The sequence below is a fragment of the Panthera onca genome, chromosome B4 (genome assembly GCF_046562875.1).
Source record: "Panthera onca isolate mPanOnc1 chromosome B4, mPanOnc1 haplotype 2, whole genome shotgun sequence".
Taxonomy (NCBI): Eukaryota; Metazoa; Chordata; class Mammalia; order Carnivora; family Felidae; genus Panthera; species Panthera onca.
In genome coordinates, this window is record NC_138345.1 from 41291544 (window position 1) to 41307000 (window position 15457).

The window sequence follows — 15457 nt, forward strand, 5'->3', positions numbered from 1 at the left end:
CCCGAACCGCGGCCAGGCCCGGACGGAAGTGACGTCACGATGGGACAGCCCGCCCCGGGGCCGGGCTCGCGGAGCTCCGCCCACTGGCGGGCGAGGGGAGTGGGCTGGGGCCGGCTTCCCGGGCGGCGGAGCTTGCGGCCGCGGGGTCTTCCGGGGACCAGGGGAGGGGAGGCCTCATCGCTAACCTGGATTTGGGCTCTGTGGACTGGAAAAGGCTCCCTGCGAGGGTGTGGGGGAGGAGCAGAGGCTCCCCTTCCTCGGGAGGGACGGGGCGGGGGAGGGCGGTGCGGCACGTTCCCTCAGGGGAAGGAAGAGACCGTGGGGCAGATTCCCATGGGGAGGAGGGGCGGGCTCCCTGTGGGCGACTGGGTGGGGCGGATCCTGGGGGAAACATTAAGCAGATTTTTCTACCCGAGCGGCGTTCAGCCCAAGAGGGAGGAAGGGCGGCCGTTCTGCGGGGGAGGCGCTAGGGCCAGTCCCGTCGGGAGGAGGCGCGTTCCAAGCAGGGGCGGGGTCCTCGGAGTGACGTACAGGAGGAGGTGACAGTTCTGCCCCTGTCTAGCTCTGGCTTCGAGAACTCCGGCGGGGCCAAAGAGAATCCAGGTTGGGAGGGCTGGCCGCCAGATGGCGCTCTTCGGCCAGGCTGGAACTACAGCCCTTTGGGAACTGGCGTTGGCGAGGCTCCTGGACCCCTCAGTTACCCTGTGTGAAGGGTAGGTCTGGGCAAAGGTTGTAGTTCTGAAATCATTTAGTTTAGTGCCAGTCTCTCCCCTTTCTTTTTCTCCGACTGCTGTGTCCTCAAGAGCTCCGAGTCCTGCACTGATCTTTCTTGCCTTTAGGCAGGTAGGTTGGTAGGTCAAGGGTCTAAAGTTTGGGAGAAGAAGGGGTGGAGTGCTCCATTAACCAGGATCACCCAGGGGTGGAGCTGAAATCAGACCCAGAAGACCCAACTCCAAGGCCAAAGACTGAAACTTTGACATACTAAATGTCTTGCATAAAATCTGGCCCCACTGGAGAGAAGGGCCCTCCCCCTGGGTGTCAGGGGAATTTGGACTGTCTAGGGAGGGACTTTAAACCAGACTCTTCCAAACTCTAGCTCTCCCTGGTTCTTTACTCTGGCTGCCAGCCATATTAGTGCTGTGTGGAGGCTGACAACGTGAAACACTTGTTCCCAATATGTACTTCACTAGGGGTGAAGGAGGAGGGGGTTCCTGGTGGCTCAGAAAAAGGTACTGGGAGCAGGGCTTCTCAGTCAGGTTTTTTTGGACTTGATCATTTTTTTTTTAATTTATTTTTTGAGAGAGAGAGAGAGAGAGTGAGCAGGGGAGGGGCAGACAGAGAGGGAGACACTGAATCTGAAGCAGGCTCCAGGCTCCCAGCTGTCAGCACAGAGTCTGATGTGGGGCTTGCACTCACAAACCATGAGATCATGACCTGAGCTGAAGTCGGCTGCTTAACCGACTGAGCCACCCAGGTGCCCCTGGACTTGATCATTATTAAAGAGGGAAAAACAATAGTGGAGACAGAGGGGGACAGATAATTTAGAAGCTGGCAGACTGGCAAAACCAAAGAAAGACAAAGACAGCATAAAAGAAAATTTGTTTTTCATTGATATTTCTGGGGAAGAGACTTAGTCACATCTTTGAAGTTTATTCTCTAGATTATTTCTGGACATCCCACTCTGCAACTGCCCCTTTTCCTCTTGCCCCAAAGGCAGTTTGCATGTGATCAGTTATTCTCTCAGTGAGCATTCTGTGGCCCAGACTTATAAGTGTGGTCCCTCACCTTCCAGCCTCTCCCTTCTCATCCCATTATGTCCAACTTTCACAGAATTGGATAGGAGATCTGGCCTCCTCTTTTTTTTCTTTTTCCACTACTTGTTATTGTCTACCTACTGCTTTTTAGGTGTGTAGAAAACTTTCTCTTCTTTCTTCCAAAACAAGAATCTGATGTCCGTCATTTTTACCTTTGTCTGATTTTAAATCAGTGTATTACCTCTCCTAAGAGTATTTACAAATTACAACTTAGCTTCTAACTGTGAGACAAAGCTCCAAACCTGGGCTTTGTCTGAAGTTAAAAAGAAATTATTGAATATGTGGGGATGAAGATGGAAGCGCAAGAGCTCGTTTTCAGAGTCCCCAGAGACATACTTCATAGGCAGCCATCTACCCCAGAAATTGAAGGAATGTAATTTTATAAGTAACCTTTATGTCCCCCACAACCAGAGTTCCTGTCTCCCTTCTCCCTTGCCTTCCCTTCCCTTTCCTGTCCCTCCCTTTCCCTCCCTCTCTTTCTCTTTCCTTCTTCCCTCCCTCACACCTTCCCTCTCTCCCTCCTTTCCTTCCTTCCTTCTTTCTTTCCTTCCTTCCTTCCTTCCTTCTTCCCTTCCTTCCTTCCCTCCTTCCCTTTCCTTCCATCTCTGTCCAATGAACTCTGATGAACAGAAATTCTTCAGTCACTGGATTGTCTTCTATATGACAAGATGTAGGAGGGGTGTGGACCCTGCCAGGAGTGAGGCTTAACACAAGGAGGATAGGATTTGGGGAAGGAAGAGAAACAATGTGGTTCTCACATTCCCTGCTCTATCTGATGGAGTCAAAGTCAGGAAGTCCTTGTGAGAGTAGAGCTGGGCCAGAAAAGGAGCCCCCATTGGATTGTGAGGTCATGCATTTGGGGCAATCCCAGGACAGTTGGATATTAAGACAGAATGAGGATGGGGCAATGATGTCCGAGTCAGGGGAGGCTGGATTTCCTGCCTGAGCCAAAGCGAATGGGTGTGATTGAGTGTCGGTGTGTATGTATAGGCACATATGTATTGGGGAAGCAAGAAAAACCCTGAAAATTAGTGCTAAGGTGCCCTAGGTAGAGTAAGCTGTACTGTGAACACCAGGTCAGGGTAAGATTAAAAAGTGACTCAGGAGCATGTTTCTTAAGTCAACTTTTCAGTTTGTTTTCATATCCGTATCCACTCAGCAAATATTTATTAAATGTCTACTATGTGTCAGGGAATATTCCTGGCTCTGGAGATACAGTAGTGAGAGAAAAATAAAGCAAGGTAGACGAGGGATAGAGGAATAGGCAAGTAGCTGGGAAGTGGTGGTTGCTTTTTAGGGTGACTAGGGAAGTTCCCCCTGATGAGATGACATTTAAGCAGAGACCTAACAAGCTCAGGAATAGATGAGGTGAGTGCAGTCTGGGCAGAGGAAATAGTAAGAGCAAAGGCCCCGAGGCAGAAGAATGCTTAGTGTGTTCAAGGGACCACAAAGAAGGCAATGTGCCTAGACTGAGGAAGAGCACTATTGGATATGAGAAGATAGGAAGATAGGAAGAGCAGTAGTAAGAGACAAGGTCACAGAGAAAGAAGGAAGCCAGATAATGTGGGATTTTGTAAGACCTACAAAAGGATCACTTTGACTAATGTATGGAGAATAGACTATTGGAAGACAAATCGTCCCTGTTGGGGGACAAATAGTCCCTTTCTGGAGAAACAGACCTATTAGCATGCTGTTGCCATAATCCAGGTGAGATCTGCCGGTACCTTAGAGTAGATCAGAAACAGTGGAGGAGGAGGAGTGGTCAGATTATATATATATGTATATATGTACACATATATACATATATATAATTTTTTTAATATTTATTTATTTTTGTGAAGAGTCAAGAATAACTCCAAAGTTTCTTGACCTGGGTGCCTGAATGAGAAAGAAATGACCATTCTGCTTTCCCCATTGTACTGAGAACATACAAGTACTGGTCTGAGAATATATTGAAATTGTGTCTGGCTGTAAGATTCTGACCATGTGGCTGGCTACACAGGATAACTGATCCAGATAGTCTTACCTTTAGCAGCTGACTACCTTAAAGTAGAAGGAGATGTAGACAACAGAAATAAGGGAATTCCAGGGGTGCCTGGGTGGCTCAGTCAGCTTAGGTCATGATCTCACAGTTCATGAGTTGGAGCCCCGCGCCGGGCTCTGTGCTGACAACTCAGAGCCTGGAGCCTGCTTTGGATTCTGTGTCTCCCTCTCTCTCTGCCCCTCGCCTGCTTACGCTTGGTCTCTCTCTCTCTCTCTCTCTCTCTCTCTCTCTCTCTCTCTCTCAAAAATAAATAAATAAATAAATAAATAAATATTAAAAAAATAAAAATAAATAAGTGAATTCTATATGCAGTTTGACCACAGGTATTAGTTGTTAGACCATCTTGAGTAGATATGGTAATGTGAATAATCAGCATTAGAATTTGAGGTTTTAAGTCTTAAGAACTTCCTATCGTCTAATCTTTTCAAGAAGACATTCTGAAGGAGGCAGAATGCCTTGTGATTAACATAGACATAAGGATTGGAGTTTGTGCTACCTGTGCGGTAGCTCCTGTCAATATTTGCTGAACTCTTACTATGTGCCAGGCATGGTGCTAGGTGCTGGGAATAAAAAAACAAGGAAGACATGGTCTCTGCCCAAGAAGTTTCACAGCTTAGCAAGGGTAGGCAGCATGGATTTGATTATAATCCTGTGATGAAGGCTGCAAGAGAAAAGTGTATATTAAAAGTGCAAAAGTGGTTCAGAAGAAGGAGTCAGTGACCTGGGGACTGGGGTAGGGAATCCAGGAGAGTACTCCAGGCAGGATATGCGATCAGTGCAAAAGTACGCTTGCTCCATTTGGGAAGAACTGTAAGGAGGAAAACATTGAATGAAGCAAAACTTTTGAGGGAACAGTGTTGAGAGATAAGAGTACATAGGTTTAAAGGGACTAGAACTTGAAGGGCCCTGTTTGCTTCTGGACCTCATCCTATAGGTGTGGGGAAGCTATCAAGAGGTTTTATGTAGGGAAATGACAACAGTCCATTTGTATTTTAGGTAGAAAGTCAGTTTGTGCATTTCAGGAAACATTTTTGAGCTTCTCCAATATGCCAGGTAGGGAGGTCAGTGCTGGAGATACAAACATTCTTAGATCATGGTTGAAAACCCTAGTGAATTAAGCTTAAAGTCAACAAGTGTGAGACAGGACTGAGTTTGGAGAGAGGGGAGGCACTTAAGGAATCTTTAGAAAGTGAAATGTGGGAGTCCTGGGGAGTGAAAGAAAAGGTGGTCTTGGATGACTCTGCGGCAGGAATGAACTGGTGAAGGACAGTACCTTTAACTGAACTAGAAAACAAGGGAATTTCACCTGGATCACGTCAGGTTTGAAGAGCTCCAGAGGATCCAAGAATTGATGAACAGAAGGGAAGGAGTCCCAGTGTTAGAGAGAGGGGTTTGAGAGTCATCCATATTTGAGGTCTGTGCTGGCAGTGGGGCTTAAAACCAGGGAAATACATGTGGAATCGCTAAGGGAGGCTGAGTCACAGGCAAGTGTTCGGGCAACACTGTCATTCATTGCCTTCTCCTGGTTACTGAGTCCTCCCTCTGCACAAAATGAGTCTCTAGCTGTCATGCCTGGTAACATTTTCCTGTAGCTTTTTCATTTTTACTTTCTGTCCTCTGCCTCAGCCACATGGTGTGTTAAATTTGTGAAACTGTGGAAACCCTGAGCGGACGTGCACCTACGGTAAAGTATACAACAACAATGGCCCATGTGACTTTCAACACAGCAGCCAGAGTTGCTCTGGACATTCTGTTGATTTCAGTTCAGGTCAGGATCCCGGGGCCCAGGAAGCCTGCTTAAGATTCTCTCTCTCCCCCACTGCTCCTTTGCCCTGCTTGCATTCGCTCTCAAATTAAAATAAAATAAAATAATAATAATAATAATAAATTAATTTTTTAAAAATGTAGTTCCTCAGTTGCACTAGCCACATTTCAAGTGTTCAATAACCACACATGGCTAGTGGCCACTGCATTGGAAAGTGCAGATATAGAACATTTCCATCATCACAGAAAATCTTATTGGACAGAGCCAGAAAGCACCTATAAATGTTCCTTCTGGACTTTTCAGCGGGTCTGTGAAGCCTTTTTGAAAAGAGTGCACATGGAGAGAAATTAAAGGAGGACAGTAGAGGGTCGGGCAGTGGCAAACTATGCTTGGTCTAAAAGTGAAGGAGGTCAGGAAGAGGGCATGGAGAATTAAAGAAGCCAATCAAAAAATCTGGAGGAGACGTAGGATGGTAAAACCAATTCTTTTTGCTAGAGAGAAGGTTCATGGGGAAGTAAGAAAGCCCACAACTTTTGGTTGTGACGATGATAGCATAAAAAGACAGTGACCACCAGGACATCAGTAGTTAGAAAATCCCAAGTCAGAGAGAGAGGCAAGTCAGTGTCCTGGGAGTGGGTTGTGTGTTTCCTGGGCCTGCTCAAAGAAGAAGGTAGAGAAGGCTCAGAGAATGGGTCCGAAATGATGTGTCAGGGCTTGGAATTCAGTGATTTATTGAGCTCTTCCTCTGTGGTGCCTCCAGTCGTGCTAGGTCTAGTGCACAGGGACGGGGAGACCGTCAGTAAGGGTGGAGGAACCAACAGAGGCTGTTTGGAGTTGGGAACAATGTATAAGGATTTGGAAAACCGGGAGAGATCTGGGAGGCATTTTGGAAAAGTGTACTGATAGAGGGGACCATGTGCTGTCTGGTTTGCCTGGTAGATAGAGTGCTGGACACATGTCCCTTTTCAGGTTGCCCTTGAAATCTCCCCATCTGTTCCTTGAGGGCAGGGACCATTTTTCAGCTTTTGTGTCTCCATCACAGAGCGTGGTGGCTGACACCAAGGAAGAGCTCAATAAAAATTTGTTGAAATGCAAGGGTTCAGGCTTCATAAAGGGGGCAAAAAGAAAACTTGGAATTTAAAAAGTTTACCTCTACTTAAAAGTGCGTAGAACATAATGATGGATACAACTGGACGGGTAGTGTTCATGATGGATGTGCCTTACTGTTGTGAGGAGGCTTTCTTTTTTTTTCTTTTCTTTTTTTAAATTTTTTAAACATATTTTATTTATTTTTGATAGAGAGAGACAGAGCACAAGTGGGGGAGGGGCAGAGAGAGAAGGAGACCCAGAATCCGAAGCAGTTTCCAGGCTCCGAGCTGTCAGCACAGAGTCTGATGCGGGGCTCAAACTCACAAATTGCGAGATCATGACCTGAGTCGAAGTCGGACGCTCAACCGACTGAGCCACCCAGGCGCCCCTCTTTTCTTTTTTTAAAATGTTTATTTATTTTTGATGGAGAGAGAGAGAGAATGAGAGAGCATGGTGCGCACACATGAGCAGGGGAGAGGCAGGATCTGAAGCCGGCTCTGCGCTGTCAGCACAGAGTTGGACACAGGGCTCGAACCCACGGAATTGTGACATCATGACCTGAGCTGAAATCAAGAGTCAGATGCTTAACCGATTGAGCCACGGGGCACGCTGTGAAGAGGATTTCTTAAGGAACATTCCTGTAGGCAATGAACTCAAACGTGAGCAAACTTAGGCTGGTTTAGGCATCTCTCTAGGGGTCCCTCTCCTCTCAACTCTCCACTGAATTTTGCAAAGATAAAAAAAAAAAAAGGAAAAATGAGGAATAGAAAATGAGTTTTTGTAAGTGGAATGAGAATAAAAAAAGCAGTGAGGAGTGGGGAGGTCCAACTTTCAGGTTTCTGTTGTCCAATGCCTTCACTGATAACTAGCCCTTCCTTAGCACTTAACTTATCAGATAAACAGGCAAGCTGAAAAACCTCAGGAAACTGGAGAGAGGGAAGAATTCACTTAGGAATAAGATAGCAATTGGGACGCCTGGCTGGCTCAGTCGGTGGAGCATGTGACTCTTGATCTTTGGTTTGTAAGTTCGAGTCCCAGGTTGGGTGCAGAGATTACTTAACAAAATAATAATAAAAAATAAAAAGTCTGCCTGGGTCCTTCCCTCACAGAGCTGACCCTCTAGTGGGGAAACTGAAGAACCACTTGCCACATTTCAAAAGACTGAGAAGGTAATAATTAGAATTGAACACCTTCCAGACGGTAATGAAGTAAATCTCTAGGATGTCAAGCCAGAAGTCCTGGTTTCCAGGGGCTCATGCCTCCCTTATTCTCACCTGGCTTCCCTTTTCCAACCTCCAGAAAATTTGTAAGAAGCACCAGGTTTCCCCATTCAACTAGTGGGAGAAAATCTCAGTTGGACTGGGGAGTAATAGAACCCTATGAATAGGCAAGCCTCTACAAGGTCTCAGAAATAGTTCTCTGGAAAGGACCAAACACAAGCTGGCATCATTTAACACCACTGGCCCCAGAGGCCCAGAGACTAACCCTAAGGGGTATGGGGTTAGGCTTTCAGCTCTCGGCTTACTCCAAATTCATCCTAAGTTTCACTTCTAGCTTCTTTCTCCTGAAGCCAAGACTTCAGGAGACTGGTCTGCTGTCCAACCAGACAGGAAAGCATAAGAGATGCTTCTCCCATGCAGGAAGGGAATTAGATCCAGGCCTTCTGCTTCCTGGATCTTTTTCTTGTGGTCCCTGGGGACCCTAGTGTCCAAACTCTTAGATTCTCAAGGCACTCCCTTGGGCCTTGGGGCAGGATTCCCATTCTCTGCCTCTCCATCTCCCTGGAATTTTCCACTGCAGCTGCCTCCGCTCCCAGACACCCCTCCCTGGGCAAAATTCCCGGCTCCCTCCGCCTCCCCTTCCTAATCACACCTCATTCCCACCCCCAGCCCAGAGGCCCAGCCCACAGTCCGGCCCACTCCCCACACTAACCCCGGTGGTCCCAGTTAGAGAAATGGGAGGCCAGGCCCTCCTACAAGGGTGAGAGGGAGGGTCCCAGGCTCTCTCCAGGGCGGGGAGAAAGGACAGTGGAGGGGCTGGTCCCCTGTGGGGCTGGAGTGGGGGGAGTGGCCCTCCTCAAATCCCCATATAAGGCAGGGCAAGCAGTTAGACTCCTGGATTGGCTGATTCAAATGAGCATTCCACCTGGCAACAGGGTTTCTATTGGCTCTGAGGAAAAATAGGAGGAAGGTGGATGGAGGTTGTTGGTGGCGGTGATTGGAGGGGGGAGGGGAGTGGAGGTGACCGGAGTGGGGGGCGGTTACCAGGGCAACAGGGTAAGAGCCCAGCAGGGTGTCCGAGACGGCAGGCGGGGCTGGGAGGTGGAGAAGGGGATGAGGAAAGGAGGGTGGGAAGGAGAGGAAAGAGACTGACAGGAGGGAGCGAGACTGGGAGACTGGGTGGGGGGTAAAGGAGAGGGGAGAGGGAGAGAAATGAAGCTAGAAGAGTACAGAGATGGAGCGGGTCAGAGATCGCTAAAGACATCAGTGAGTGAGTCAGAGAAACAGATCGAGATAGAGATGGAAAGATCTCCGAGAACGATGATCAGAGTCTGTCCGGCAAGGAAAAACCTGGGTGGGGCTCCAAGATTTTTGAGGAGATGGAGACCGAGAAACTGATAGAAGAGTCAGAAAGAGAAATTGGGAAGTGTGTACACCACGGGCCCAAAAGATGGTATTTTTAAGCACTCAGATACCAAATGATGATGATTGATCAGTGTGTCCTTCTTAAGAAAATGAAAATAATAAGACAAATAATGATAATGATAGACAAATATGGGAGTGTACACACACCAAAGATATCTTTTTCCAAACCCTAGCCTTCCACTCCATCCACCTTCCTGACGGTTAACACACCCAGCTCCTGAAATTCCAAGCTTCTCAAAATCATCCAAAGATACCAAGACTGAGGGCCTGGAACTGAGGATGAGTGGTACAGGGCGGGGCTGGAACTCCAGACCTGAACCCCTTGCAAAGGGGGCAAATACAATCCAGAAAGGCTAGGGAAGATGGCAACCGAGGAAAGAGAAAAGGAAAGAGAGGGAAAATGTGGACAATCAAGACCTGGAGAGGAGTTGGAGGGAATCAGCGAAGGATACAAGGCCAGGTGACAGACTCACATGGGACAGGAACAGTGTGGTGGGGGGGGGGGGGGAGATCAGAGATGGAAGGGTAGAAAAGGGAGATGAGAGGTGGAGAAGAGGTAACCGAAGAATGAGAGATGTGAGGTATAAATTGTTGTGAGGGAGGGGTCTGGGTACAGATAAATGAACAGGGATGAAGAGAAAAAGAAGGACCAGGCGAAGACAAGTGAGATGAGATGGGCGAATAAGAGCGGTCCGAGATGGAAGAGAAGGAAGGAGCCTGGAGGGCCTGACACCTCTAGATCTCGAGAAAGATCCAGGACGGGAGGAACCCAGTAGGGGTCACAAAATGTCAGCCTAGGGCAGGACAGAGAGTGGGCTGCCCTTTTGGCCCTTCCATCTTAAGGCCAGAGAATGGAGATGCAGGACGGGAAGGGAAAGCCAGCGCGATGTGGAAGTGGCTCCGCCACCCTCTTCCTCTTCTTTAAGCTTTTGGTTTCTCAAATACCTGCCCGGCCTTTCCATCTGCTTCTTCCACCCCATCCTTTGGCAAAATCTCAGGATTTCTTGCGGGGGGGGGGGGGCGGGGGGGGTTGGGGGAGGGTCAGTAGGATTCTGGCCATCCCTCCAGTCCGCCCCCAAAAGACAGACTCCACTTTCGCAGGCAGTAGGTCGGGATTCGGAGAGGTCCCTCCCCGCAGGAACCCCACCCCTTTCCACCTCCTCGCTCCACTCCTTTTCTCCTCGACCGTCAGTCTCTCCATTTCCCCTCCTGGTCCTGTCCTCCCTCCCGCCTCTCGCGCGCTCCCTCCCCTCGCTTTCATCCTCCTATCCCCACCTCGCCAACCTCCGCTTTCATCCCCCTCCCCTCTCCTCTCCTCCCCGCTCCCGCCAGCCCCACCCCTGGGAAGCCCCTCCCGTCGGGCAGCGCCGCCTTTATAAGCGGGTTCCCTGCCCGGGGGCGGCAGCGGCTGGTCGGCGGCAGCTCTGCTGGTGCGGGGGCGGCGAGCCGAGGACCGAGCGACCGCGGCCGGAGCGCGCCGGCCACCGCCCGCACCGCCCTTCCGCCCGCCCTCCGGACGGCCGCAGCCCTGCGGGTCTCCGCTCCAGACCCACCCCCGCCCCACCCCGCGCGCCTCTGCCGCCTCTTCCAGAGACCCAGCTTGCTGAGCGGCCGCCGCTGCCGCTGTCGCCGCCGCCGCCGCCACCGCGCCAGGTTCCGGCCGCGGCCACCCTCCGCCGTCCAGGGCCCCTCCGTCCCGGCCCCGGGACCCCGGCTCCCCGCCAGCCCCGGCCCCGGCCCCGGCACCATGTCGGAGAAGAGCGTGGAGGCAGCGGCCGAGTTGAGCGCCAAGGTACGGGCGGGGACGGCGGCGGCCCGGACCGCGCGCGATCCCCGGGCTTTGCGCGGTCTTGCGCCCCACGCTAACCCCGACGGCCCCACGCTGCCCTGGCGCCGGGTCCCGGCGGACCCCACTCCGCCCTCCCCCCCCCGCTCCCCTGCCCGGCGCTGCCTACCCCGCTTCGCGCGGCTCCCGCCAGCGCCCTCTAGCTTCCAGAGCGCCGCGCGCCGCGGCTCCGGCCTCGCCGCTCGGCCCGCGCCCGGCCCCCGCCGCCGTCCCCACCCCTCTCCGGCTCCGGCTCCGGCTCGCGCGCCTCTACCCCGTCCGCTTCCCGTCGGAGCGCGCCCCGGCTCACTTTACCGTGCCCCTCCCCCGCTCCGTCTCTCCGCGCCCCGTTTCCCCGGCTCTCCTTCCAGTCTGACCTCACCTTTCCTCTCCTAAGCGGTTTGAGATCCTCCAGAGTAAACAGGACTCTCCTGGGAGGCTGCCGCTCTCGGGCCCCTCCCCTCGAGGCCCGACCGCCTCTTGCTTCTGTGCTCGGACAGCTATTGCCTGTGTCTGTTTTCTCCTTCTCTCTTTTCCTTCCCTTCCATCTATATCCATTTCTTACCCCACTGGCCTTCAGCTTTCTTTTCTCTCCAGAGCCCCCTCCAGCCTCTCCCCTCACCCCCCGCCCCCTTCACGCTTAAAGAGTCTTGGATTCCTAAAAATCAGAAGCGGGGCGGGAATAGCCTTCGAGAAAGCTGAAGCTCAGCGTTACATGGCATTGCATCGAGCCGTCCTTGCTCTCATCAGCTCCCTTCCCTGGCCCCATCCCTTTGCCCTTGCCTCTCTTCCAGCCTTCCTCTAATTTCCCTAGGGAACCTGCTGAGTGTCGCTTTGGGAAATTAATTCGGCCAGCGCTTGGGGGCTGGGAGCCCGACTTTGGGGGAGGGGGTAGGGTTGGTTGTTGAGGAGGTCACAGAGGTCTCCTAGAGGCCCCAGAAGTGAAAGAGGGCAACCAGTGGGATTAAAGGCAGTGGCAGAGAGGGGCTATGTGTGAGAGCTGATAAGGTGTGCCGTGTGGCCCGCCGGTGGGCTGTGCGGTGGCATGTGACTTCACTGAGTAGGTGTCTTTGTATGTCTGTAATCCAGCGAGTGTGTGGGACTGCCCGTGTCAGTTACATGTGTGCATGTGGAGACGTAGATGTTCTGGAGCCATGTTGCCGCTTTGTGAGTGCCGAATGGCTTTGCTGTGCTCTCGTGCTGTCTCAAGAGTGTGTGCCAGGATGCCCAAACACCGGGCCATGTGTCTCCGGATCTCGTGGGCGCTCCTCTGTAGCTGTGTGTGTGAATCGGTGTCAGCCTGTGTCAGTGTGTGTGCCTGTGTTGAGTTAATGAGGCCAGGGAGCTGCTTAGCACAAGACCTAGGTCACATACCCTCCTGGAAAAGGGATCATGGAAGGACAGTGACCAGAAGGACAGGACAGGGGAGGAGAGGGCCCGGCCCCTTGGACTTTGGTCTCTGGTAGTCTCCCTCCCTCCCTGACGTTCTCCCTCCCTCCCTCCCTCTCTCTCTTTATCAGGCCAGATGGGAAACTCAGGCCAGGGCAGCACAGACCTGGTGCTGGGGCCCCCAGAGAGAAGCTGACTAGCCCCTGGCTCTCTAGGCCCAGGATGTAAGAGGAGAGCCCACCAGGTAGTAGAAATGCCATCCCCACCATGTGGCAACGAAATGAGGGCAGGGAAGTGGCATGAAGAAACCTAGCTGGAGTGAGAGGGTCCAGTGTTCTGTGTTCCTCTTAAAGGGAAAAGGGAATTGAGTGTCCCTCCAGGTCAACCATTCTGCACCAACCTCTACTCCTATTCCTGATCCTGTTCCAGAAAGGACACACCCTCCTGGGAGAGCCACTCACACAGAAAACTTCCATCCACATGGAATCAGATACACAGAGTTGCACACCAGCACCACATCAGATGGCACAGGGACATCCACAGTTGAACAGTGCCTGCCAAGGGCGGTTGGGGTGGGGGTGGGGGGGTGTGGAAAGAGGACTGGAATCTAAATTGGAAGGGCCAGTGTGATGTCCAGAGAGAAGGGACCCATGCACAACTCCTGTCTGCCACATCAGAATAAGACATCAAAGGTGTGCCTGCTGGGTGGGCTCCTGGGGTGAAGGAGAGAGGGGGGCAGTGGAGGGAGGGCACTCTAGGCAGGTACCTTCCCCTACTACATTCCCATCCCACCCCAGACCTTGTTTGTCTTTCTCTCCATCTGTCTGATACCCTCTCCCTTCCATGTTTCCTTTATCGTACTTTACCTATGTTCCCCCTGGAAATGGTGACTTCTGCCCTTCCACACCACTGCCTGCACCAGGGGCTGGGCTTAGGGAGGAGGAAACTACTCGGAACTGGTTTGGAGTAGGTGTGCATCAGGCTGGGGTGCTCTCCCTATTCCTGTCGTGTTTGGCCAAGTAGGAGGCTGAGGAGTTGGGGGACACACAGACAAACAAAGGCATTCAAGGCTGAGAGTGGAAGCCGGGAGGGATGCCCAGGAGAGAGAATACTCAGGAAAAGGCCCCAGAGGTAGACAAAAGGCAGAGCAGGGCAGGCTGTGGGAGGGGGCAGGCCAGGAAGGCGGAGGGACCTCAAGAGGGGGTGGGGCATCAGGGCTGCCAGCAGATGGAGGGGATTTGCTTTGCTGAGCTGAACTCTTCAGCCCAGGAGGTTTTGGAGAACTTGATGGGGGTCATGAGCAGTTACCTTGGCTGTCCATTCCTCTATCTTCATCACTTTTCTCTCCTCCCTTGAGTCTTGGGGAAGGTGTCTGGTCTCAGCCCCTTTGTGGCCGTAGGGACCCGGGGACCTCTGTTCTGCCTCTGAGCTGTTGTGGCCAACTCCTCCGTTTTTACACTCCTCTAAGCTCACTGCAGAGGGAGAACGGGGCGAGAGGGACCGGCTGCAGCTCATTTGTGGTGAGAGGAAGGTGACCTCTTTCTCTCTTGCAGGACCTGAAGGAGAAGAAAGAGAAGGTGGAGGAGAAGGCAAGCCGGAAAGAGCGAAAGAAAGAAGTGGTGGAGGTGCGCAGGGGTCAGGTGGAGACTCAGATCCCCCCTCCAGTTACCCCGGGGAGGGGGGGGGCAGGGGGCTGGGTCCTGCGTTTGCTTTGGCCCCTCCCATCCTCCGCGCCCCACCCTTTGGGCCCTCAACACCCCTGCCATTGGTGGTGGTGGAGGCATACTGCCAGCCTGGCCAGCCTGACACTGCTCTCCCTCCTGGTCCCCCGCAGGAGGAGGAGAACGGAGCTGAGGAGGAAGAAGAAGAAACTGCTGAGGACGGAGAGGAAGAGGATGAGGGGGAAGAAGAAGGTGGGGAGGGGCAGGGGAGGCTGGGCTCAAAGGAACAGAGTCAGGGTGGGCTTGAAGACCTGAAGCAGGGCTGAGGGCGACCACAGGGGGTCTGTGCCAGAGCTTCCTGCCCTTCCCCAATGACCCGTTTCTGGCTCCTCAGATGAGGAAGAAGAAGAAGATGATGACGAAGGGCCCGCGCTGAAGAGAGCTGCTGAAGAGGAGGTTTGGGCTGGGTTGTGGGGCCTGAGGGGCTGTCAGGGCTGCAGCAGGGGCTGGGAGCCCTTTGGACTTGGACCTGGATGCCTGTGGTGCCCGGGCGGGGGCTGGAGCAGGGCAGGGACAGGGGGAGGTCCCTCTCCCATTTTGCAGCTACCCCAACTCTCCCTCCACAGGATGAAGCGGATCCCAAGCGGCAGAAGACAGAAAATGGGGCGTCAGCATGAGCCCCCCCCCGCCAATGGGCTGGGGGTGGGAGGCCCCTCGGGGCCTGGAGGTGGGGGTGGGAACAGACGAGTGCAGCCACTCTTCACCTGGTTCCTTGCTCTGGGCCCTGCACCAGAACTGCCACCCTCTTTGTCCCCAGCCTTCTCATGTCCGCCTCTCCAGACACTGCCCCTTCCATCCTCACTCTGCCATTGTTCCACCTCCCGACCTGCTCCATCTGAGCTCCCCAGCTGGTCCCCAATTGCTCCTCTCCCTGTCTTTGCTCTCCTCTTCCTTTCCCCACCCCTCCTCGGGTAGCCTCTCCTCCCTCACCTCTGCATCCCAGCCTCGTGTCCTGCCCATCCCTACCCTGCCTGATCCCTGAGTCTCCCTCAGATCCCCTTCTCTCAGACAGCGCCAGGCCGGGGTGGGGCCAGGGTTGGGGCCGAGCCCCATAGCTGCCCTCCTCCCCTCCCCTCCCCTTTTTGTATAATTTAATAAAGAAACGGTCGCGCTTCTGTTTTTAACCTGTCTCCTGCTTTCCCGGGGCAGAGGGAGGAGGGTGGCT

General features: G+C 52.8%; 1 protein-coding gene across 1 annotated transcript; it reads left to right on the forward strand.

Moving 5' to 3' along the window:
- Positions 1–9895: 9895 nt before the first annotated feature.
- Positions 9896–15416, forward strand: PTMS (parathymosin). The gene is made up of 6 exons (XM_078450537.2): positions 9896–9913; positions 10466–11149; positions 14125–14196; positions 14406–14484; positions 14627–14688; positions 14859–15416. The coding sequence occupies exons 1-6, from the start codon at positions 9896–9898 to the stop codon at positions 14907–14909; spliced, it is 966 nt and encodes a 321-aa protein (XP_078306663.1). The 3' UTR covers positions 14910–15416.
- The last annotated feature ends 41 nt before the right edge of the window (positions 15417–15457 follow it).

Bases quoted from the DNA above. Each gene is read 5' to 3' on its own strand.
- PTMS (XM_078450537.2), top strand. The intron at 14,197-14,405 runs GTGCGCAGGGGT...GGTCCCCCGCAG, and splicing joins GAAAGAAAGAAGTGGTGGAG to GAGGAGGAGAACGGAGCTGA. The intron at 14,485-14,626 runs GTGGGGAGGGGC...CTGGCTCCTCAG, and splicing joins GGATGAGGGGGAAGAAGAAG to ATGAGGAAGAAGAAGAAGAT.